Below are 22,401 nucleotides of genomic sequence, written 5' to 3'. Positions count from 1 at the left end.
TGTGTGTGTGTGTGTGTGTGTGTGTGTGTCCCTCACATCTGTTTCTACTCCACACAGCTGAGGTGAAGAGGTGGGGTGTGCTTCAGCTGATGTGTTTTTCACCCCATTATCTACATCTGGGGTTGAGCATCTGGTTTGCATCTGGCCCTGGCCTTGTAGTATCGGGCCGTTCATGAGCGTGACAATATGTGTGTGTTATCGAGGGGAAAGAGGGAGGGAGAGGGCATGAAGGAATATATTTGGGAGTTTGGATGCGTGACTGGCTGGATGAGTTGGGGCGAGCAAACAAGAACAAAAGACTGAAAATATGTTGCTGTGTTTAAAAGTGGAAGAGTGTCCCCCATATGTGATTAGATATGTCATGCTATCTGTTCTACACCTGTGACAATCAGGTTGGAGATCTGCGCGCACCGCTCAGCTGTCTGTCGGTCTTATCTGTTTTAACATTTCGGCCTAGAAACCTCTTCAGCCCAGTTCTGCTGATAGTTTGATTACGGTAAAAAAAGTGGAAAAGAAGATAACACTTTTTTTACAAGTCCTTGAGTAAAAGTGAAGAATGCATCACAAAAAAAAAAAAGCTCAAGTGCAAGTGGGGACACAAGGTGTTTCACCCGACCAAGACCATGTATGTTTTTCTCCACGAGTAAGGAGACGGGAAACGGGAGATGAGGAAAAGAGAGGCCCTCCTTGTTGCAGGGCTGGGTTGGGCTGGGCTGAGGTGCAGTTTTCTGGGTATGTTCAAGGTATGCAGCCGTGTGTTTTTTCTCCCACTTCTTGGAACTGGCTAGGGACATGGGAGGATGGTGGAAAAAGAGAGTGGAGAGTGAGCATCAGTTTCCCCCTTTTCTTTCCCTCCGTCAAGTTCAAACTTAGAATTCAGTTGACTTCCCTAAGGAGTGAGACACCCGGTCTGTGAAATCTCTTCTCTGGCTCTCTGGAGGAAGATGTCCAGGCAAACATCTGATAGAATAAACTATTGAGTTGCATTATGGGAAATGTAGGATACTGTGTTTTTGTGTATTGAGCCATAAAAGGGAAGTCAGGATAACTCGCCTCTGTTGCCTAGTTGTTGAGCGTTTTTTCTATAATCCGCATTCAGTGATACAATGATGAATCCCCCCCCCCCTCTTCTTATCTCAGAGTTGTAATCTCTCTGTAGCCTAAAGCTATGTAGTATTTCTTACAGTAAAACAATAGATTTGAAAAAGACCAGAAAAATGAAGGTGCTGGTTATTTTCTGCCCTCAAACCTTCAGATTGATGTGGCTCGGTTTTGATTCTCATGGCGAGAAAATGAATGTGGGTCTGTGGCAATGGCACTGAGCCTATGTAGGTTAGATTCCTAGGAGCTATGCTCTGGAACAGTGGGCTGAGAGTGGCAGTTGCTGGTTTTGGCTCTAGAGAGAGAGAGAGAGAGAAAGACAAGGGAGTTCCTTTACTCAAATATTTCATTATTCTATGCCCGAAGTGTGTGTGTGTGTGTGTGCGCGAGCGCGTGCGTGTGCGCGTGCATACCATTCCAGCTGCTTGTGCGTGTGTCATTTTCAATTTTCATTCCGAGAGTGTTTTCAAAACTATGTATGAAAGTAGTAGTGACAGCCAGAGAGCAAATATGTGTGTTTGAAACCGTATGTGTGTGTGTGTGTATAGGGCTCGAGGCAGGAAGCAACTAGGGGCCCACTCTCAGCCGCAGAGTAGTAGTGGTGACTTAAAAGCGGTAGTATAGGTGTGTGTGTGTGTGTGTGTGTGTGTGTGTGTGTGTGTGTGTGTGTGTGTGTGTGTGTCAAAAAAACTAAATGTGTGATAAGGAGCTTGTAAGAATACTCACTATATCACTATACCACTATTTATGTGTGAACTTCCTCTTAGTGGCGGTGGGCCCACGGTGGAAAGTCATCATGATCTCGCTCTCTGCATCTCTACGATAACAACAAACATGCTGCTTGGGTTTCTCCTTTGAAGCACATGGCCAGATATACATTCTCAAACAAACAGAAATTAGCATTAGAAGTTCTTCCTCTTTTATTTTCTGTACCTCAACGCCTCTTTTCAGGTCAGTTTACTCCAGGAAAACACTACATTCCACAAGAAAAACAAGTAGTTATGTAAGAAAACACTCCATGAGGGTTGTATAAGCCTGTTATGTAGGAGCTTAGGTTTTTTTACTCTGGTGAGACTCATGTGTCTCGTGAGGCAATGGGTTCCCTTCACGATTCTGGTAACTGGTGAGCAATTACTTATGAGCAGCTTAAACCCATGTTTTGATCACAGGGCATGTGAGCTGACAAGAAAATACTACAGAGGTACAGAATGTGTTGATGTGACCTAGTATGGGAAAAAGGACACTTCTCTGGGATATTATTATTATTATCATGTCATCTTTTGCGGTTGAGATGAAGGTTTAGGATTTACAGGCTGTTAGAAATTAAATAAACATGTTAACATCATTTTTGTTCCCATGTCATACCGCAAGCACATGCCGTCAGAGCTTACCACAGTTTGCAAATGGCAAAAAGTTGACACACTTTTGAAGAGGTCCCTGCACTGACCATGCGGCGCCATCTGGTGTTTTGTTAAAAACTACAGCGTGCGCAAGTAAAAATATGTTACAAAATGTCAGCTCTGAATATGATTCTCAGCACCCTGCACGCTATGTGGACTCATAGCGCCATCTGCTGGTGATCCTGAATGACTGCAGCTTTAAAGTGATCAGCATTTGTCTCAAAACTATGCCGTGCACTGCTGGGTCCTTGTATTAGATTTTGAGAAGGTGTGGGAACCTTTAATAGGTGTCATGGGGTTGTTAATGAAATCAACTGCTTCCATGTTGAGATAAAAAAAAGTTAAAGACGTTTGAAGTCAAATCCTATAAAGGAGATATCCTCTAAGTTGTTTAATTACTAGTGGGTGTGACCAATAGGATGGCCCCATGATGTTGTTGTTGTTTACAGCTGGTGGTCATTTTCAAAACTATGTGAAAGTAGTAGTGACAGTCAGCAAGCAGATATGTGTGTTTGAAACCGTATGTGTGTGTAAGGAAGCAACCAGAGTCCCACTCTCAGCCACAGAGTAGTAGTGACTAAAAAGCGGTAGTAGGTGTGTGTGTGTGTGTGTGTGTGTGTCTGTGCGCATATTTATTCTTTTACATAACACAACTACAATAAATACAACAAAATATACAATATAAAATAATAAAATAATGCTGTTACAGAATGATGTATCACTATCAACACTGTATTGATGAAACTGCTATATCATGATTTAACAGTCACAGGGTCAAGTTTGTTCTGAGTTTGCTTTTGAACATTTTCCTGAAAACACTTCTTTACATAAGACAAGTAGGTTTTTAGCCTATGCAGCTTGCATTGGTACGGGTAGAAAAATAGAAAAAAAAGGGTAATAATATGAGTACTTCTTCCACTACATTCACCACTGTTAACCTATTTAGAAAATAAATTAAAAAAAATATATGGTAAAAACAAATCTTACTGCTTGCTGTGGATTTCATAACAGCCACTTTGGCCTAAGGCAGGGATCACAAAAGAAGAAGAAAGAGCATGTGTCACTGATTTTCCTGTGCTGGCATTGACCATCCCAACAGCTGGGCGCTGACAGTAATGAGGGTGATGTCAATGTGATCTACAAGTGCGCCACCCTCTGTCCCTGCCCCACACACACACACACACACACACACACACACACACACACACACACACACACACACACACACACACACACACACACAGACACACACTTGACTCGCTCTGTGTGTTTGCCTTAACTACTACAATATGCTATAATGTCCAATGGCACGCACTCCGGGTTCTGCCACATTCCTGGGAACATGTCAAGACTGGAAAGCTCACTCGAAACCAAAAGCAGACATCACAGGCTCTCACTTCATTCACTTCTCATTCACCGACATGGGGAATGTTGTTGTCAAATCCATTTCCAGTCGCAAGGATGTTCCTTCTATGCCATAAAAACTCGCTCCTGAGCAGAGGCACCCTTTTCAGAGCTTGTGTGGCTGTTTTTCCTCCTATACTTCCTTTAAAGCTGAAGTTTAGGATGCAACAGTCGAGTCTCGGGATGTGGCTACTACCTGTAACACCTGTATCCTCTCCCCATTCACAACTCCACTCCCATATCTCTCTTTCGCTGTTGTCTTTTCTCTTCTTGTATTTGATCCTGTAATGCCTGTTTCAGCCCCCCCTCTCTCTCTCTCTCTCTCCCTTTCTCTCTGTCACTTTATGTCGATTACCTAGTCATGGCAGTGACATGTGGAATTTTTCGTTGCCTCGCCCCGGGGGCACCCTGCTGCTGCCTGTGCATGTGTATTTTTCCCCTCCTGCCTTCTGTCTCTCACTCACACACTCTGTCATACTCTCTCTCTCTCTCTCTCTGGTATATTCTGAGTCAGCCTGTGTGGAGCTGTGGTTTGTGTGTGTGTTGTTTTGTTGCCTGGCCAGCTGTATGGGCCAGTGGTGGTGGTGCTAGCTGTCAGCGACTCATCTCCTCTCCATGGCCTGTCGTCCGTCCGGCTCTACCTCCTCTTACACTGTGGTTATCATCCCCCTCAGGACCAGCCTGTTCAGCCTGGACGCCCTACGCTTCTACCTATGGGTATGTGTGTGTGTGTGTGTGTGTGTGTGTGTGTGTGTGTGTGTGTGTGTGTGTGTGTGTGTGTTTTGTTTGGTGATCCCTATCAGCTAACGGCTCGTTCTCACATGTTTTTCTGCTTCCCAGTTTTTCAGCAGTGTAGCGCAAAAGGCCTGCTGTTGTGCAAGTTTAAAGGCTAACTGCATACACCTTTCTGTTTAAAAAAGACTAAGGCGGTCACGTCCGGACTGTGACGATTACTCCCAAGTTAAGCATTTGCTGCCTATGGAGTTTGTGTTGAGTGTCGCCGGTTTGGTATAGTTTTTGCCCAAGATGACCTTTTTCCACTCCTATGGAATGTGGAATGAATCATTTCAAGGTTCCTTTTAAGTTGTAGTCTCGAGGATAATAATTTTACACAGATTCTATTCGTAGACATATAAATACCATCCACATGATTAAAGGTGGAGTCAGCTGTTCTGGAGAATACTTGTTGCCAAATCACTTTTTTGTCAAAATCGATAAATATCTCCTCATGATCCGCTACCTGTACATACTGTGTGTGTGTGTGTGTGTGTGTGTGTGTGCTGAAAAAAAATCCAGTGTTAATACACAGCCTAGGCTCTGTAAATGGCATGTGGTGGGCCAATCCGAGCCCCTTGGTATACACTTTGTATACTAGTTTACTGAGTTTAGGCTGTGTATTAACACCAGATTTTGAGGGGGGGGATTGTAAGGAGATTTTCACTAAATTGATTTAGACAACAAGCGTTCTCCAGAATCGCTGACTGCACCTTTAAACACCATCACTAGCTTTGGCCTCAGTAATAACAATGTCATTGAATTAACACCTCTATGACGGTGTCAACCCCTCTGTAAAACTGTAAGTTATATGATACTAGAATTATTTCATCAAACTACCCAAGTGTTTGAATAATTGAAACTGAGTCAGGCCTTCTTGAAAGCAGGTGATTTACTTGCAAACAGCAAATGCAAGGGTCAAAAAACATGTATCACAAGTGTAGCTGACATGGTTGAGAGAACGTTTGAACAGAAATAGCAGAGGTTATATGTCCAAAAAATAGGCGTATACACACTTGTTTGTGTGTCCAGGTCTTGCAAGGGAGATGATACAATTGCACTGATAGTGCAATAAGTCCTTGAACAGAATGTGCTGTGTGTTTCACATCTTGATGTGTGACGAGGCAGTTTTACTTCTTAAGAAAAACATGTTTACCACAGTGTTTGTACAACAGAGTTCAATGTGAGGTGAATAGGTGAATAGAATTATAGCATTAATATGTTATACAATCATAGAGAAATAGATTTCGTTAACATTATACTGCAGGCATCATACAAGAATGTTTTATGACAGAACAGCTTATTTAAATTGCATTAGACTGTACATTAGACTATATGTTCCTCATAACAAGCCATAACATAATCTATATGGTCTTCGGTAGAGTTCTGGAAAACTGCTCCATAGACAAATGAAATGATGTTAGGCGTTAATAATGGACTAAAATTACTTTTAGAATGTGTGAGCTGCATCAAAGTTCACTGACAACAAAAATACACAGTCATCGGGGTGGGGTTTGGGAAATACGAGGTGAAACCCTGCAATGCTGAACACTGAAATGAATGATTTTATTATCATTTCAAAGATTCTGTCACACCATTTAATTTGTTCAGTAGATTTTATTTCCCAAATTAAAGGTATGAATATCCACAATGCCAACAGTTGTAAAAAAATGTTGTAGTCTTCACATTTCAAAGTTAAAAGGAATCAAATTTAAAATCAGAATCAGATCAGAATCGGAATCCTTTAAACACATTGGGCCTTACATTTCCTTTCCATACAAGACATTTATTTACACTGCTTGCAAATGCTCTCTGTTTTAGTAACTCTTTCCGTCTGTGCCTCGTGTCCGGATGCCTTGTTTTGGAGGTAGCCTGGCCGCAGTCGTCCCAGTGACACATTCCCACATGTCAAAACTGACCCTCACAGCTTCCTGTTAATGGTTCCTCATAACCAACGTTCCACTTACTGTATCTGTTATTATAACTGGAGTAAAACAAACACTAATGGACTTTGAGAGGAGTCATTCGCTAGTCATACAATAGTGTCCTTCAATAAAAATGGATTGCCCCAAATATTGCAAATGGACTGGTCCCCTGACCCTATGAAAAAGGTTGATAGCCACCACCACCACAATACAGTATATTATGATGTCCTGCTTGTTGTAGCTGCGTTTGAGCCCAGTTAAAGTGCATGTGATCCAATGTCGAGGAGACAATGGGACCAAAGGCCTCCTCCTGCTCTGTAGTTTGGCTGTGCTGATTCAAACAAAGCCTTGGGGCCTCTGGAAGACAACAGGCAGTGTTGTGCCCATCACACTGCTTTACGTCTGCCTGCAGGCTGGCTGTTTGGTGGTCAGGCTTGTGAGTTAGTCAGCCCCTTGGGTCACACACATTTACCCATTGAAGGGCAAAAGCTGCGCGCGGTGGGGAACCAATGCTACTATTGACTATTTAACCATTCAGAGGCACATCTAATTTTTTCAGCCAAACTAATTTCCTATCAACTAGGGCAGCATAATAAGTCTTTTTCCACTGGGAGTACACCCGTACAAGGGTAGGTTATTCTCATACAACAGGCCCCCCTTTGGTACCAACCCCGAATCCACCAGTGAAACTCAACATTTAAGGTGGAGTCAGCAATTCTGGATAACGCTTGTTGTCAAAATCACTTTTTGTCAAAAAAAACCAGTGAAGATCTCCTCACGATCCATTACCTGTCCGCACTAAAAATTGATCTTGACAACAAGCGTTCTCCAGAATCGCTGACTCCACCGTTAATGATGACGCTTGATCTATTTGAGGGCCTTATTGGATAAATGAAAGCAGAAATGTGACAGGAAAAGAAGGGAGGTTGAGCTTCGGAATGAGATGAAGTAAAAAGGCCATGTCAGACTGAAATGTTTTTTGCCCTCCTCATATTCTTCTTGCCATCTCAGATTAGGCGTCTGAAGGACCTGGAGAAGGAGAAGGACGCTCTGTTCTCTGGTCTGGAGATCCTGGAGAAGACTCGTCTGTGGTACCTCCAGCGGCTGGGGGACAACGGAGCCAGACAGGACAACATGGAGGCCAACCTGGGGCTAGGCATCTGCCAAGAGGAAGGTGCAGCAGAGGTACACAGATACATACTACATAGCTGTTGTAGTCTTACTTTTAAAAACCAGTCTTCAGAATGAATCCCACACTAACTTTCATTTTCTAAAATGTCAACCGCTTAACATGCTTAACATTATAATAAGATCAGGGTCAGGTCAGGGTCAGGGTAAACTTTATTGTCCTGTTAAGGAAATTTGTCTTGGGCATTGTGCTACATTTTGCTTAACCAGTAGACAACAACAATATGACACAGTAAAAACACAAGATGTTAAAGCTATAGTGCGTAACTTCTGTCGTGAGTAATTCTGAGTGATTACAACAACACTGTCAGCGAATCTACATGGGTAACAGCGCATGGGTTTTATTCCTTCTGCTGTACGCCAAGTTTTTTCTTAGCAGTAGAAACAACAACTGAAACATTCCCTGGGCCCTTCTTTAGCTTCTGCGCCAGTGTCAGGGGATGACACCGGTTTGTAAACGCTGCCATATTAAGAAATACAGAGAGAGTTTTGTGGAGCTGATAAGCCTAATCAACTTTGTGTCAACTCATTTGGCAATGGCTTAAATGTTAACGACTTTCATTAATTTGAAAAAGTTACACACTATATCTTTAACAGTCATCTGCTTATTGATGTCACAACTTGAAGCCTATCTGTGTCTCTGCAGGCTCAGTCTTTCCTGCTCAGGTCTCGTATCCAGCGGGCCAACGGCTCTCTTGGTTCTGTGATGAGCGAGCCCAATGTCACCAGCAGCAGCTGTCCTTCTCTGCCTGACGCGGTGGCAGACAGCGACCTCCGGTGGCACAACACAGTACTGACTAAGGTAAGAAGACCAGAAAATGTGGTGGTGAAAATGTGAACAAAAGTTGCAGTGTGTAAAGGAAACCAGCGTTTTCCAGAACAGACTTGGTTGAAAGTATGTTTTAACTATAGTGTATAATCCCTTGAAAATAAATTGTTGTTCCTTTTATAACCTTAGAATGAGCTTTAGGTGTAAAGACAGCACCTTGCAATCTATATTATTCAACACTAGATGCCGCACATTTTTTTACATAGGCAAGGCAAGTTTATTTATATAGCACAATTCAGACACAAGGCCATTGAAAGTGCTTTACAGGGGCATAAACACATCAAGATTAGACATTAGAAATTACATTCAATAAATAGTAAAAACAAAGAAAAATACATCAAGATTAAAGATTAGCCTACATTTAGACATCATGTTGGCTGATCACATACTGCTCCTTTAAACAACAAACTCATATTTAGATAAGTGTATTTCCCCTTTAACTGATGCTTTTAACCTGAGGGGGCTTTTGATTGATCAGTCTGTTTGTGTCTACAGTATATGATACATTCACATTCATTCTGTTACACTTTCCTCCTCTTGACAGGAAGTGAGCGACAAGAATCGTCAGATCTCCATTCTGGAGCAGGAAAAAGACGCTCTCCTGGAGCAGCTTGAACTGCAGCAGGCCCCCAGCCCGCTGACCGCAGACACGTGTGGCTCTGTGCTGCTGTAAACGTGCTGTCAATGTCACTCTGTTGCTAACCTTTCAACACTTGTAAATATGTATTTAAAAACATTAAAAAAATAAGCCAAAGCAATCCATCCATCATTTGCTTCTCTGTATCCTTCTTTTTTTTCAAAGCCAGGTTTTGCTGATTTGTTGAGTAACTTGGGGTTTGTATCAAAGCTGAAAGCTGTAATCATTCCATTAAATAACTTTCCATTAACACAATGAGCAGTCAGCTAACATACCACAATAATAACATTTTCCCCACATTGATGTCATAGTTATAAGATTGGATGGACAAAATAACAGCAACAACTACAGTATGCCTAAACAATACAGCAAAGTGCTCTTACCTAAGCTCCTAACTTAGGCACAAAGTCAATGTAAAAAGTGTTTATGCAATACTTTAATCAACATACCACAGGTTAAATCACTCTTGCGTTGTATCAATTGGTATGGAAGCCTATAGCGGACAATGGATACATTTGTTATCTTTTGATAAGAAGTATATGATCTTATGATCACAGGAAAACAGAGGGAATCAAAATGTATGATTCTATGACGGTGTGGGCCTTCCGTAAATGGTTGATGTTTTTTTTTTTAGCATTGAGACAGTGAATGTGCTTTTTTACAGTCAAGTACAATTCTCCAGCATCAGTTATGTTAAGGGGACCATCCTGCATCATTGTGTGTCCTGTTACATGCAGTTGTCCTGTTCTTATCTCCGGATATGTGGGCTCTCTGTCTCGACACGCCGTAGCAGCAAACCCTTTCCCGGTGGTCCCGCACTGATCTTACCTGTGCTGATAAAGCTTATCTAGCTGAGTCATCGTGTGTTGTTGCAGGAATTTGCTTTCCTACACTGCACATGTCTGTAGCCTTATGCACAGAAGATTACATTAGCAGGCTTAATACAGGACTCGGATATCTTGCGCTTATCAAAATATCTGACACACACACACACACACACACACACACACACACACACACACACACACACACACACACACAGGCATTCTCTGGTCATGTTATTACAGTTTGTATTATCCTGTCCCAGCAAAGGACTGACTTTTTGGGAGGATGTGATGTAATTCCAGAAAATGGATTTGGTAACGAGCTAGATCACTTCCACAGAATTCTTCAACTTTTTTCTTTTATCTTCTGTATTAAATCACATCCATGCATCAGCAACAAAACTTTTTCCCGTAAAATAGAAAAAAATGCCTGCAAGGAATCCGTGCTGGAATCTGATTAGAATCGGCGTGTGTGTGTGTGTGTGTGTGTGTGTGTGTGTGTGTGTGTGTGTGTGTGTGTGTGTGTGTGTGTGTGTGCACGGTTGGAAAAAGGAAAACATCCATTATGGCATGAGGCTTTCATTTAAGTAGCTTCATGTTCTCTATCTTCAGAGCGCCCACTGAACCATCAAGCCCAGGGTACCAGCACTTTGGCTTAATTATCGGCTCCAATTCACACACACACACACACTGCACACAGCCGAGCACCTTTTTGTTATGGGCATGTCATGCCTTTGTGGCTGTCAATGCCGTTCTTCCATATACCAACGCCACGGTTCACTTGAACTGCGCTCTGCTGGTCTCTCCTGATCCCATTTACTTGTATACAATGTCATGTTTGCTCCCCCCCACCCACCCTCCTAACCCCAATTTGTGGTTATGGTATTACTTCGAATCATAAATTTACTAGCTGTTTCCGTGCAGGTCAGCGGAGGTGGGGGAAGCATAAATAAAAACAAATATGGTGGAGAGGAGGCGGTGTTTTTTTGGAGGTTCCTCTTGCTGAGGGCTCCCTGATAAATGCATACCTTAAGCTATTAGGAGAGGACACACTTCCTGAGAGAACCCATGGGAGATGGTACAGGTGGTCTTTGAAGAGCACTTATGACAAAAAGTGAGATACTTTCTTCTGAACACACACTTGGGGGTTGACGTGTTATTCCTGTACTTTAGGGAGAAGTTAAGCCTCTTTACTGTAATTTAATATTTGCTTCCATTGGCCATAACAAAGACACACTAATGCCAGTGTCAGACAAGGATAAGCCTTGCAACATATCAAGTGGCACAGATAGAAAAGGGCAGCACCGTCTAATACTCTTGATCACAGCAGCTTTTGTGATTTTACATCCACACAAGACGACAACTTATAATGTTCAGACAAACAGTATATGAACATGCAGGTGATTCTACAGGTCACAGTAGAGCCACTGCATTTGCACGATTTCAAAGAAGATTACACAAGCTTTCCACTCAAAAGGGTGAATTTAGATACAGTCACTATTGGATTGTCATAGTTTTGAAAGTAGGATAGTTCAAAACTGGTCTGCACAAAAAAGTTTTTCTAATAAAAGATATCCAATATGTCTCCCACAAAAACACGTTATTGTTGCATAGCTTCAAAGGTGCACTGTGCAAATTCAAAGCAGGGTGATTTGTCTACATTTGCAGAGCCTGCAGTTAATTTTACAAAACATATTATCTTTACATGTAATTCTTAATATTGAATAATTTTAACTTTAAGTGATTGAATATTGTTAGGCACCTTACCATACTGTGGGCCCTGTTGCTGTAAACAACAACAGTTAAAAAGTCACTTTTCAGGAAGCTTTCATACTTCAATATAGTGTTCCAGGTATCCAATTTTCCTGTGAGTAAAGTCTGTTTTTCAGTTTTAAGAATATACCTTTGAAAAACACCCAAAGTTACATTACATACGGCACCTTTAATACTGGTAAACCTATCGGTTTTAGCTCTGGAAATGATTTGTTAATTTGTTAAGTTCACAGAATTTAATGTCATTTTCTTTTTTGTTTAAGAATATCAAAAGTGATGGACAGACTAACTTAATTCACCTTTTAATACCATGTAAACCTGTACATTTACTCAGCTGCACGACATGTACATACAAATGTATTATGCTGCTAAAATAATTATTACATTTTTTCTAGATTTAAAATACACTTGTTTTTCTACTTTCTTTTCTTTCCTTATAGTTATGTAGGCTATACACTGTTCATATTTATATTGAGCACCTTGAGGATTTCAGCTACATTTCTTTGTACACTGTGTAATAAAGCATTCTGATTCTGTCCCAGAAAATAGTATTTTTTTATTACCTATCTACACACCATGACAGTTAATTATTTGATAACCAGGATTTATCAGAGTCTGAAGTTTATAATACTGTAAGAATACTTTATTCACAGATTGTTTTTCACTTTCAGGAATTCAGTGATTTCAGTGTCACAAAAAGTCATACAAACTACCTATGATGTCACAAAGGCACACAATCCTTGTTTCGATAACAAAAACATTAAATGAAACAAAGTAATGTGGGCCAAAAACTTCAATCATGCATATTTCAAATTGGCTTATGTTGTCTTTGTTACATCTTGTTCTTAAAGGCCAATAATTAAGTTGAATGCACAGTAAAAAAAGATCTGACTTTGTGTCACTGTCTATGCGCAATGCAAAGACTGAACAGAGTGGACGTTGTTTAATTAAGCAACTTTCTTTACAGATTAAATAACGTACAGCAGATCACAGAAAGATAGAGAGTGAGTGAGCTAGTAAACAACATCCCCACTGTCGCTGTGGCCAGTTTTGGATTCTCCATCACTGTTGCACTCTGTCCTCTGCGTCAGCGGCGCACGGTTACGCACGTCTCCAAGCGACACCTCCATCCCGGACGCGTTGAAGTCCAGCAGGCTCTGCAGGTGTTTGATATAGTCGATAGCCGCCCGCAGCGTCTCCACCTTGCTGAGGCGTTTTTCCTCAAAATCGGGTGGCAGATGCTCTCGGAGCCGAGCGTAACCTTCGTTTACGCAGCGCACTCGGTGACGCTCCCGTTCGTTCCTTTTACGGATGAACGCAGGCTCGAAGGAATAATCACACACGGCGAGGGGCCCGTGGAAGGGGATATAGGAGAACTGTCTGTAGGGTAACCTCTGGCCGTGCACGGGGTCCATGTATGCAGCGTCCAGGTGGAAGGGCAGTCCAAGGCGAAGCGCATCCCTGTAGTGCGCGCCACTGTTGTCCATGGAGAAGCCGTGGAAAGCCAGAGGAGGGCCATATTGAATATGCTCCATCAATGCTTTTCTATGAATCAAATAAGAGACAACCTTAGATTAAACAGCAGTAAAAATACACGTTATTAATTTTAAATCATCACGTGTGACTTAATAATCGATGCAGTGTCTTACCCTGTCAGAGTCCCCTCACGATCATCTCGTGTTCGGAGTTTCCTCTTGAATCTCGCCACTTTGAGATTTAACACTTTTATAAGTAGACACTTCTCGTCTCGTGACCTTGTGTCAGTCTGTGTGGCAACCTGTTTGTTGGGGTTTTCAGACTACAGGCATGGTGGGTGTGATCCGGGGCGGAGATGCAGCCATGGGTTTTCTCATCAAGATAAAACTGTTTTCATAACGTTTCCTTCCGCTGACACAGTGAAGCAATTCTCCTCAAGAATAATAATTAATTTAAGGACAAAACTGTTATGGCTTAGTATAATAACTGGCTTTATTGATACTTATGCATCATTTATTGAATATAAATATTAAATATAAGTCATATGGGGCAGTTTTAGACATATTTGGGGATGAAAGAATCATCCTTTTTGCCTTCTGCCGTCTTTTGAAAGAATAATCATTTCTCCGAGTTTACTCTTGGACAGGTCATTTGACAGCCTACATGTAAAGGATAAGACACGATGTGGTGGCACATTGAATAAATAGCCTAACATACAAACACCTTCACTAACCCAATGACATGCAGAGGAGAGTGGACAGATTACATTGTTTTACAATTCACATCACGGGTTTTTGTCATTTAAGTTATTTTGTTTATAGGCCTATACTTTGAAAAAAAATCATCATTGCATTTTTCAATACATGAGATTCTAAATTACATTTAATGTAATGAATATTTTTTTCTAACTTCCCTTTAATAGATCCAGTCACCAGTCAGTCTGACCCTCCCGGACTTTGGGTGTTGCGCTGCACCCGTGGGAGACCCTAAAAAAAATAATCTGCATAAATGAATGTCATGTTGCTGAAATTGTCAGAGAAAGACCATATTCATCTGTTTAATGAGGTTTTATCTCTCCTCAGATCCTCCCTCCTCTGTAGAAAGGGTTAGGGTTAGTATCACAAAAGTCATATTTATCATTTTCATTTTGGCCCTCTTTGCCCCCTCCTTATCAGCCGCCGTTTGTCTGGGACAGAGAAACTGATCTGTGATCAGTTTAAACGGTTCAGGTCTACTCTCCCACACTTTCGGCGCCAGAGCGCATGCGCACCCGGGTCAGCTCGCTGTCATGGCCCCGTTCAGGGAGGCATTGTGTTGGTATGTTGATGTTTTTTTTAAAGCGTCTTCCTTCTCAAATCTTCGTGTATTTTTGCTATAAGGCAGTTCTCGCCAGGTGGTGTATGTGCACCTTAAACTCAAACACCCGATAAGTCTCTCTCGCGACCATTTATGCGTGCTAAGTTAGCAAGGCTAACGTTAGCAACACTGGTTTGGTTGTTTGGCTAACTAGTTGCATACAAGCCCCTTTAATTACTCAGTTGCTGTTGCCATAGCCCTGTTGCCATAGCCCTTTTAATTAAAGTCGTTGAAGAATTTGTGACTGGCTCTTTATGTTGTTTTGAAACCTGGTCTTTTATTTCTAAGAGAGGGAAATGTTAATGCCCCCTTCTTCAGCAGGACACTGTTACGGATGGACCTCAGTTGTTGAGTTCAGGTAAGCTATCGTTGCTCGTTGTGTGCTAACAGTTACATACAAGGGCTTAAATTAATCACATTAAATGTCCTATAATATCACGATAAGAGAGTCTACGCTTGAGTCTTCAACGTGCTATTCATGTGGAAAAACAGCAAACTTTTCCTCAAAAGCACTGTCTCCCTACAGGATGAATGACATGAACCTGAGTCCCGTGGGCATGGACCAGCTCAGTGTGCCCTCCGTGAGTGCCAGCCACCTGGGTCTGCCCACCTCGCCCACACACAACCCACACAACCCCCACAATCCCCACAACCCCCACAACCCCATCCCCACTCCGGGTAAGGAGGACTCAACCACAAGCTAGTAGACACTGTGAAAAGGCTCAGCCTAACAAATTGTGTACATTGACAGTCATGTAAAAAAGAACAGTTTGTTGTGTGTCCTTCTCTTTTGCTCAGTTGAAAGTTGGTTTATTATTTGCTCATAACAATTTGTTTTATGATTCAGGCATGCCCGTGGCCATCCCTAGCCTGGGTCCTTCTTTGGGCTCCCTTCCTTCTGCCCTGTCGCTGATGCTCCCCATGGGCCCGCTGAGCGACAGAGGGGTGATGTGTGGCCTGCCGGAGAGGAACTACTCCTTGCCGCCGCCTCCGTACCCCCACCTGGAGAGCAGCTACTTCAGACACATATTGCCAGGTTTGTAATTGTGTGAGAGGGCGCTTGTGCAACAAAAGCACACCAAACAAGCTTACAGAGACCCCACCAACGAGTGAAATTAACGTTCTCACATGGTTTATGCCGCTGCATTTTGGTTCACTTCACCATCTTTTCGTACCAGAGAAAATGATAGGTGTTAAAGAGAACCAAACCCGTTGAAAAATGAACCAATATATCATTCTCGCATCTAGTGCATTTTTTAATGTAGTCAATTTATTAATAATGCATGATACTGTGTACATTTGTTTCAGCTCTGATCAAGTTCCCTCCTCTCTCTTCTCCTGCTGTAGGTATCCTGTCCTATCTGGCAGATCGTCCACCTCCTCAATACATTCATCCCAGCAGTCTCAACATGGACGGCACCCTGTCTGTGTCCAGCAACAACCCCTCAGGTCTGGACCACTACAGTGGCCCTGGTGGCCCGCTGGAGCAGGGCCTGGTGCCCATGGACTCCAGACAGGTGGGCGGCCCAGGAGACCTCCACCAGGCCGGGGCTCACGAGCTGGACTCGACGGGCCTGGCCATGGAGTCTCGCGTCAGCAGCCCCATGTCTCCAGACAGGATGGGCGAGGAGATGGCCACCATGGAGCACAGAGTAGGGGGGGTGTCTGTGTCTGACACCCAGCAGCAGCTCGGAGGCGGGAGGCAGCCGCACGAAGGCCTGGCCGGAGTGGACTCATCTGGTGGGGTGATGCCCCTCCACGGGCCCCAGGGGATGGAACTCCCGGTGGTGATGGAGCCAGATCACATGGGGGGCCGAGGGGAGCAGCTCCACTCCAACGGGGAAATGAACTCTGGGGTTGTGGTGCTCGCTGGATCTATGGCCAACCAGGGCCAACTGGAGCCCGTGTCCCTCCACGGACACTCTGGCATGGGTCTGGAGGCAGTCAACGTGTCCCCCATTAACGCAGAGGTGTCGCTGGGGCCCGAAAACAACCTGGTGCTGGTCAACTCCAACCTGCAGCTAGAGGACTCTACCTCCAACAAGGAGAACATGGTCACTGCCTTCACCATCTGTGAGTCTGTTTTCATTTTATATGATGGAGTATTAGGGCCACATGCAGGAAAAATAAAGCGATAAAATTACGAGGAAAATGTTGTAATATTACTAAAATAAAGTCATATTTTACTAGAAAAAAGTTCAGTATACTACAAAACAATTTATGATGCCATGGTGCTGATTTGACAAAAGATTAAGCATTTCCTTATTGGTAAAAGATGTAGGATATAAAGATGCTCCATGTTCCTCTTTTTAATGCAGGGGAAAAGACGATATTTCTATAAAATAACACACAGCCTAAAACTATGACTTTATTCTCCTAGTATTGAACTGTGACTTTTGACTCTTAAAATGACGACCTGATTCTCATAGCTTTACATTTATTTTCCTCAACGTGGCCCTAACACTCCGTTGTAGTATTATGCAAAAAATATAACATTTCGATAATAAGTTGTTGAAGTAAAACATGCAGTAAGTATAATTGACTCTCAGGTGTATCAACTTTAGTGCTGTTATTGTCTTCCAGGGTGCACACTGTGTGAGCGCTCATATACCTCAGACTGCCCAGAGCATGGCCCAGTCACCTTCATCCCTGACGCGCCTATCCAAAGTCGGGCCCGCCTCTCTCTGCCGCGGCCACTCTGCCTGCGCATCTCGGTGGCTGACGAACCGCTTGGTAAGACAATGAACAACCCTAAAGAATGTTCTGTGGTCAGATTAATGCCTGTGTAGCAGAGAACTCACATACAGTCATATGAAAAAGTTTGGGAACCCCTCTCAGCCGGCATTATAAATGACTCTGCTTTCACAAAAAAGATATAAAAGTGGTATGTCTTTAATTTACAAGGAATAGCTAAGTACTGGGATGTTTTCCAAACAAAGATTTTTTGAAAAGCAGTATTTGGTTGTATGAAATAAAATAAAATGTGAAAAACTGGCTGTGCAAAAATATAGGAACCCTTGTGGTTTTGTTGATTTTAATGCCTGTAACAGCATGTAAAACTGATGACTTTAAACACAAAGTTGGTTGGATTATGTTGTTAAGCCTTGAACCTCATAGAAATGTCTGTTTAATCATGAGAAAATGTATTTTAGGTGCCTAAATGCAAGTTGCACTTCTCTTTGACTCTCTGCTGAAGTGAGACAGAATGGGATCATCAAAACAGCTCCCAAAAGATCTGAAAAACAAAGATTGTTCATTGTCATGGTTTAGGGGAAGGCTACAAGAAGCTTTCCCAAAGGTTTCAATTGTCAATTTCGACTGTAGGGAACGTTGTCAGGAAATGTAAGGACACAGGCATAGTGGCAGTTAAACCCAGGCATGGCAGACCAAGAAAAAAACAGGAGCGGCATAGGTGGAGGATTGTAAGAATGGTTGCACACAACCCACAGATCACCTCCAAAGACCTGCAAGAACATCTGGCTGCAGATTGTGTATCTGTACATCGTTCAACAATTCAGCGCAATTTGCACCAAAACATCTGCTTTTTATAAAGACCAAATAACTTAATTTTTGTCTCATCAGTCCAAAGCATTTTCTTCCAATATGAAGCTGGCTTGTCTAAATGAGCTTTTGCATACTCCATGTAACTGTATCTGTGGCGTGGGCGCAGAAAGGGCTTCCTTCTCATCACCCGGCCATAGAGATGTTTTGGTGCAAATTGCACTGAATTGTAGAACCATGTACAGATACACAATATGCAGCCAGATGTTCTTGCAGGTCTTTGGAGGTGACCTTTGGGTTGTGTGCAACCATTCTCACAATCCGCCGCATATGCCGCTCTTGTACTTTTCTTGGTCTGCTAGACCTGGATTTAACTGCAACTGTGCCTGTGTCCTTCCATTCCCTGACAACGTTCCTTACAGTAGAAATTGACAATTGAAACCTTTGGGAAAGCTTCTTGTAGCCTTCCCCTAAACCATGACAATGAATAATCTTTGTTTTTAAGATCTTTTGGGAGCTGTTTTGATGATCGCATTCTGTCTCACTTCTGCAGAGAGTCAAAGAGAAGTGGAACTTGCATTTAGGCACCTAAAATACCTTTTATCATGATTAAACAGACCTTTATATGAGGTTCAAGGCTTAACAACATAATCCAACCAATTTTGTGTTTAAAGTCCTCAGTTTTACATGCTGTTACATGCATTAAAATCAGCAAGACCACAAGGGTTCCCATATTTTTGCACAGCCAGTTTTTCACATTTTATTTAATATCATAAAACTAAATACTGCTTTTCAAAAAATCTTTGTTTGGAAAACATCCCAGTACTTAGCTGTTCCTGGTAAATTAAAGACATACCACTTTTATCTTTTTTTTGTGAAAGCAGAGTCAATTATAATGCCGGCTGAGAGGGGTTCCCAAACTTTTTCATATGACTGTATGTGACTTTGCGTCTTTTTGGTTCCGTCATAGTCAATCCTGGTGAGAGACACAATTTTAATATCGCAATAGTATTTCGAAACTAAAGCATTTTATTTAGAAACAAAAGACACCTCCTAGGGGGCGCCCTTAGCTCAGTTGGTAAGGCGTCCCCCCCATGGGCCTCTGCCAGCAGCGGACCCAGGTTCGATTCCAGCCCGCGGTCTTTCTCTGCATGTCACTCCCCTCTCAACCCCATTTCAACTCTGTCTCTACACTATCAATAAAGCATAAAAATGCCAAAAAAATATCTTTAAAAAGACACCTCCTTAACATTTTGCATTCTGCTTATTTGTGGAACAAAGTTCCTAAGACTTTGTATTAATGAATCACACAATTAACACTATAGTCTATGGTTTTAGTCCAAAAAGAAGTACACACACACATGGTTTGACAAAAAATGTTGTGTGCTTCTCAGGAGTTTTTGCACGGGACGTCATTCCACAAAGGACCTGCTTTGGACCAATGGTGGGCCAGCACTGTAGCAACGTGGATCTCTCTGATTGGCCGGAGAAGGACACGCCACAAATATGGAAGGTCAGTGAAGCAGTTTTGGTTGGAAACGTGGTTGTTTCAGTCGGTGCTTAAACCATATTGAGTAAATGAACCCCCATTTTTCTCATCTTTTCAGATGTACCACAACAATGTGCTGGAATTCTACATTGTGACAACAGACGAGAATGAGTGCAACTGGATGATGTTTGTCCGCAAAGCGAGGTATGACACAGAGCCATGAGATTTATCTCCAAGCATGTCCGCAATGCTACTATCAAATGTTGGATTATGAGGTGTTAATAAAAATTAAAAAATCTTACTTGCTGTGTGTGTGTGTGTGTGTGTGTGTGTGTGTGTGTGTGTGTGTGTGTGTGTGTGTGTGTGTGTGTGTGTGTGTGTGTGTGTGTGTGTGTGTGTGTGTGTGTGTGTGTGTGTGTGTGTGTGTGTGTGTGTGTGTGTGTGTTGCGCGTGTGCGTGTGTTCAGGACCGGTGAGGAGCAGAATCTGGTGGCATACCCTGCCAACGGTAAACTCTTCTTCTGTACAACCACAGAGATCCACCCGGACCAAGAGCTGCTTTTCTACTACAGCAGAGACTACTGCAGGCTGATGGGTGAGACAACACACAGTTAAAACACATGTTAGTTTTGATTTTAAAAAGCAAATCTACCACTGACACTTAGGCCAATGTTCCACCATCCATTTTGTGTCTCCACAGGCGTTCCTCAGGTTCCAGAGGGCCAGATCTGCCAATGCGGCAAAGAGTGCTCCTCCTTCTCCGAGCTCAAGTCTCACGTTAGCAGCCACAACACTAACCACGGTCATAATAACCCGCCTCCTCCACACAGCCACAGCTCACCACAGCAGGACCATTCTCAGCAAACACAGCAGCATCAAGAGCAGCAACCACGGCAACACCAACAACAACAGCAGCAGCAACACACTCACCAGACAGAGAAGCTGACCAACGGGACCTCCAGCTCCTCGTCCTCCCCCTGGCCCTGCCACCCCCACGCTGCAGGACAGACAAACACGGACAATAACAACAGCAATAGCGTCAGGGGAGGCGGCACTCACCGAAACTCTACCAGCGTTCCCTCCAGGGCAAAGGGTCACGGAGGTCACGCACGGGAGAAGAAGTTCAAGTGCAGCATGTGCTCCCGGGCGTTCATCACGTCCACTAAGCTCAACGTGCACTTCATGGGCCACGTGGGCATGAAGCCTCACAAGTGTGAATACTGCAGCAAGGCCTTCAGCGATCCCAGCAACCTCAGGATGCACCTCAAGATTCACACAGGTGTGCACAGCGTTTAATCATAAGTGTACAAAGGTTTTTTAAGTGTTGGTTTTTTTACCCCCAACAAGCCACATATGAAAATATTAAAACTGCACCACATATTGGATGTTGTTAAAAAATAAATTAACATCAAGGGATATAATTTTTCTCGTAATTTAATTCAAAACGTGTCTCAAAGTGTTCTCAACCTCTCGCCCCCCCACCCCCCGCTAACAGGTCAGAAGAACTACAGATGCACGGTTTGCGAGAAGTCGTTTACCCAGAAATCCCATGTGGAGTCGCATATGCTCATTCACACCGGTGCAGAGCGCCTCAAGTGTGACCTCTGCGACCGGGCATTCATCAGGAAGCAGGACCTGAGACAACACATGCTCTCTCACACACAGTATGTAACTTTAATCTTCTAGATACAACTATAAACAGCTATATATAAGCATTCTAATGGATGTTGGCATGTTTGCACTGAATGTACTCAACTTTCTTTCTTTTTTTTTTTTGGGCTGTGCAGTTTTCACATCTCTTCTGCCAAATAAATGTTTTGATCTCAATGAGATTACCTGATGTGAAGAAAGCTTATACAATGTGTGCATTGTCTTCATGTTCTTTTTCCCCATCCGCAGCGAACGGCGGATACAGTGCCCAAAGTGCAACAAACATTTCCTCAAGACCAACCACCTGAAGAAGCACATGAACTCCCACGAGGGCCGCAGGGACTTTGTCTGCGAGAAATGCCACAAGGCTTTCCTCACCAAGTACCACCTCACTCGCCACCTCAAGATATGCAAAGGGCCAAAGGTGGAGAGAGCGTCCCGTAAAAAGCAGGATGTGGATGAGGAGGAAGAAGAGGAAGGGGAAGAGGAAGAGGAGGAGGAGGAGGAAGAGGAAGACGATGGTATGGGAAGAGGAGAGAGACTATGTGACTCGGGCAGCAATGAAGACTGTGGTTTAGACGTCGGAGGATATAACTCTGAAAAGTCCCTGTCACCCTCTCATTGACATCACTGCCTCCTGAGATGACTGGTTAATTTATTTACTCTACAGTTTACCTCTAGTTTCTGCCAAATATCTTTTTATTTATTTATTTTTTTTGGCAACATGGTACATAATCAGACTTTCACACTCGATATATGTTTAGTCTCACACAAGCATATACATGCTGCTCAGAGGAATTATTTTATCATATTACATATTAAAACTAGGGCTGTCAAATTAACGCGTTAATTTCGATTAATTAATCACAGAAAAATTAACGCGATTAAAAAAATTAACGCAGATTAATCGCACTTCTATAATGCCTTTTGACATTTTGCAAAAGTGGTGCGGAGCTGCACCTGTAGCTCGCCAGGCCGGGCGCGTGGGTTAAAGGGAGAAAGGTAAAGAGAGAAGCAAGGGAAAGGGGCCGACTCGAGGGCTCTATGGACGGTTTATGGGATGCATGAAGGTAGG

General features: G+C 42.9%; 3 protein-coding genes across 3 annotated transcripts; 2 read left to right on the top strand and 1 right to left on the bottom strand.

Annotated features, from left to right (window-relative positions):
• Positions 1-4,346: 4,346 nt before the first annotated feature.
• sapcd1 (suppressor APC domain containing 1) lies at positions 4,347-9,380 on the top strand. Its single transcript, XM_080050892.1, has 4 exons — positions 4,347-4,622; positions 7,616-7,789; positions 8,439-8,594; positions 9,166-9,380. Exons 1-4 carry the CDS (start codon positions 4,521-4,523, stop codon positions 9,292-9,294), a joined length of 561 nt encoding a protein of 186 aa, XP_079907018.1. The 5' UTR covers positions 4,347-4,520; the 3' UTR covers positions 9,295-9,380.
• Positions 9,381-12,868: 3,488 nt separating this feature from the next.
• On the bottom strand, positions 12,869-13,390 carry LOC307268781 (achaete-scute homolog 4-like; the record flags this gene model as incomplete). Its single annotated transcript, XM_080051527.1, has 1 exon — positions 12,869-13,390. The coding sequence occupies one exon, from the start codon at positions 13,388-13,390 to the stop codon at positions 12,869-12,871; it is 522 nt and encodes a 173-aa protein (XP_079907653.1).
• A 1,239-nt stretch (positions 13,391-14,629) lies between these two features.
• prdm4 (PR domain containing 4) lies at positions 14,630-22,347 on the top strand. The gene is made up of 12 exons (XM_080050914.1): positions 14,630-14,648; positions 14,976-15,045; positions 15,214-15,365; positions 15,535-15,723; positions 16,035-16,760; positions 17,271-17,420; positions 19,583-19,701; positions 19,796-19,881; positions 20,144-20,271; positions 20,377-20,955; positions 21,172-21,340; positions 21,576-22,347. Exons 2-12 carry the CDS (start codon positions 14,984-14,986, stop codon positions 21,949-21,951), a joined length of 2,736 nt encoding a protein of 911 aa, XP_079907040.1. The 5' UTR covers positions 14,630-14,648; positions 14,976-14,983; the 3' UTR covers positions 21,952-22,347.
• The last annotated feature ends 54 nt before the right edge of the window (positions 22,348-22,401 follow it).

Source organism: Ammodytes marinus, assembly GCF_949987685.1.
Source record: "Ammodytes marinus genome assembly, chromosome: 22".
Lineage (NCBI taxonomy): Eukaryota > Metazoa > Chordata > Actinopteri > Uranoscopiformes > Ammodytidae > Ammodytes > Ammodytes marinus.
Note: the sequence above shows the minus strand (reverse complement) of the source record. Positions and strands in the feature narration are given on the sequence as shown.

What these genes read in the sequence shown, in the direction of transcription:
- sapcd1 (XM_080050892.1), top strand. Translation starts at nt 4,521, where the DNA reads ATGGCCTGTCGTCCGTCCGGCTCTACCTCCTCTTACACTGTGGTTATC. An exon ending in CCCTACGCTTCTACCTATGG is followed by an intron (nt 4,623 to 7,615) that starts GTATGTGTGTGT and finishes TTGCCATCTCAG; the next exon opens with ATTAGGCGTCTGAAGGACCT. An exon ending in AAGAGGAAGGTGCAGCAGAG is followed by an intron (nt 7,790 to 8,438) that starts GTACACAGATAC and finishes GTGTCTCTGCAG; the next exon opens with GCTCAGTCTTTCCTGCTCAG.
- prdm4 (XM_080050914.1), top strand. Translation starts at nt 14,984, where the DNA reads ATGTTAATGCCCCCTTCTTCAGCAGGACACTGTTACGGATGGACCTCA. An exon ending in AGACTACTGCAGGCTGATGG is followed by an intron (nt 20,272 to 20,376) that starts GTGAGACAACAC and finishes GTGTCTCCACAG; the next exon opens with GCGTTCCTCAGGTTCCAGAG. An exon ending in CACATGCTCTCTCACACACA is followed by an intron (nt 21,341 to 21,575) that starts GTATGTAACTTT and finishes CCCCATCCGCAG; the next exon opens with CGAACGGCGGATACAGTGCC.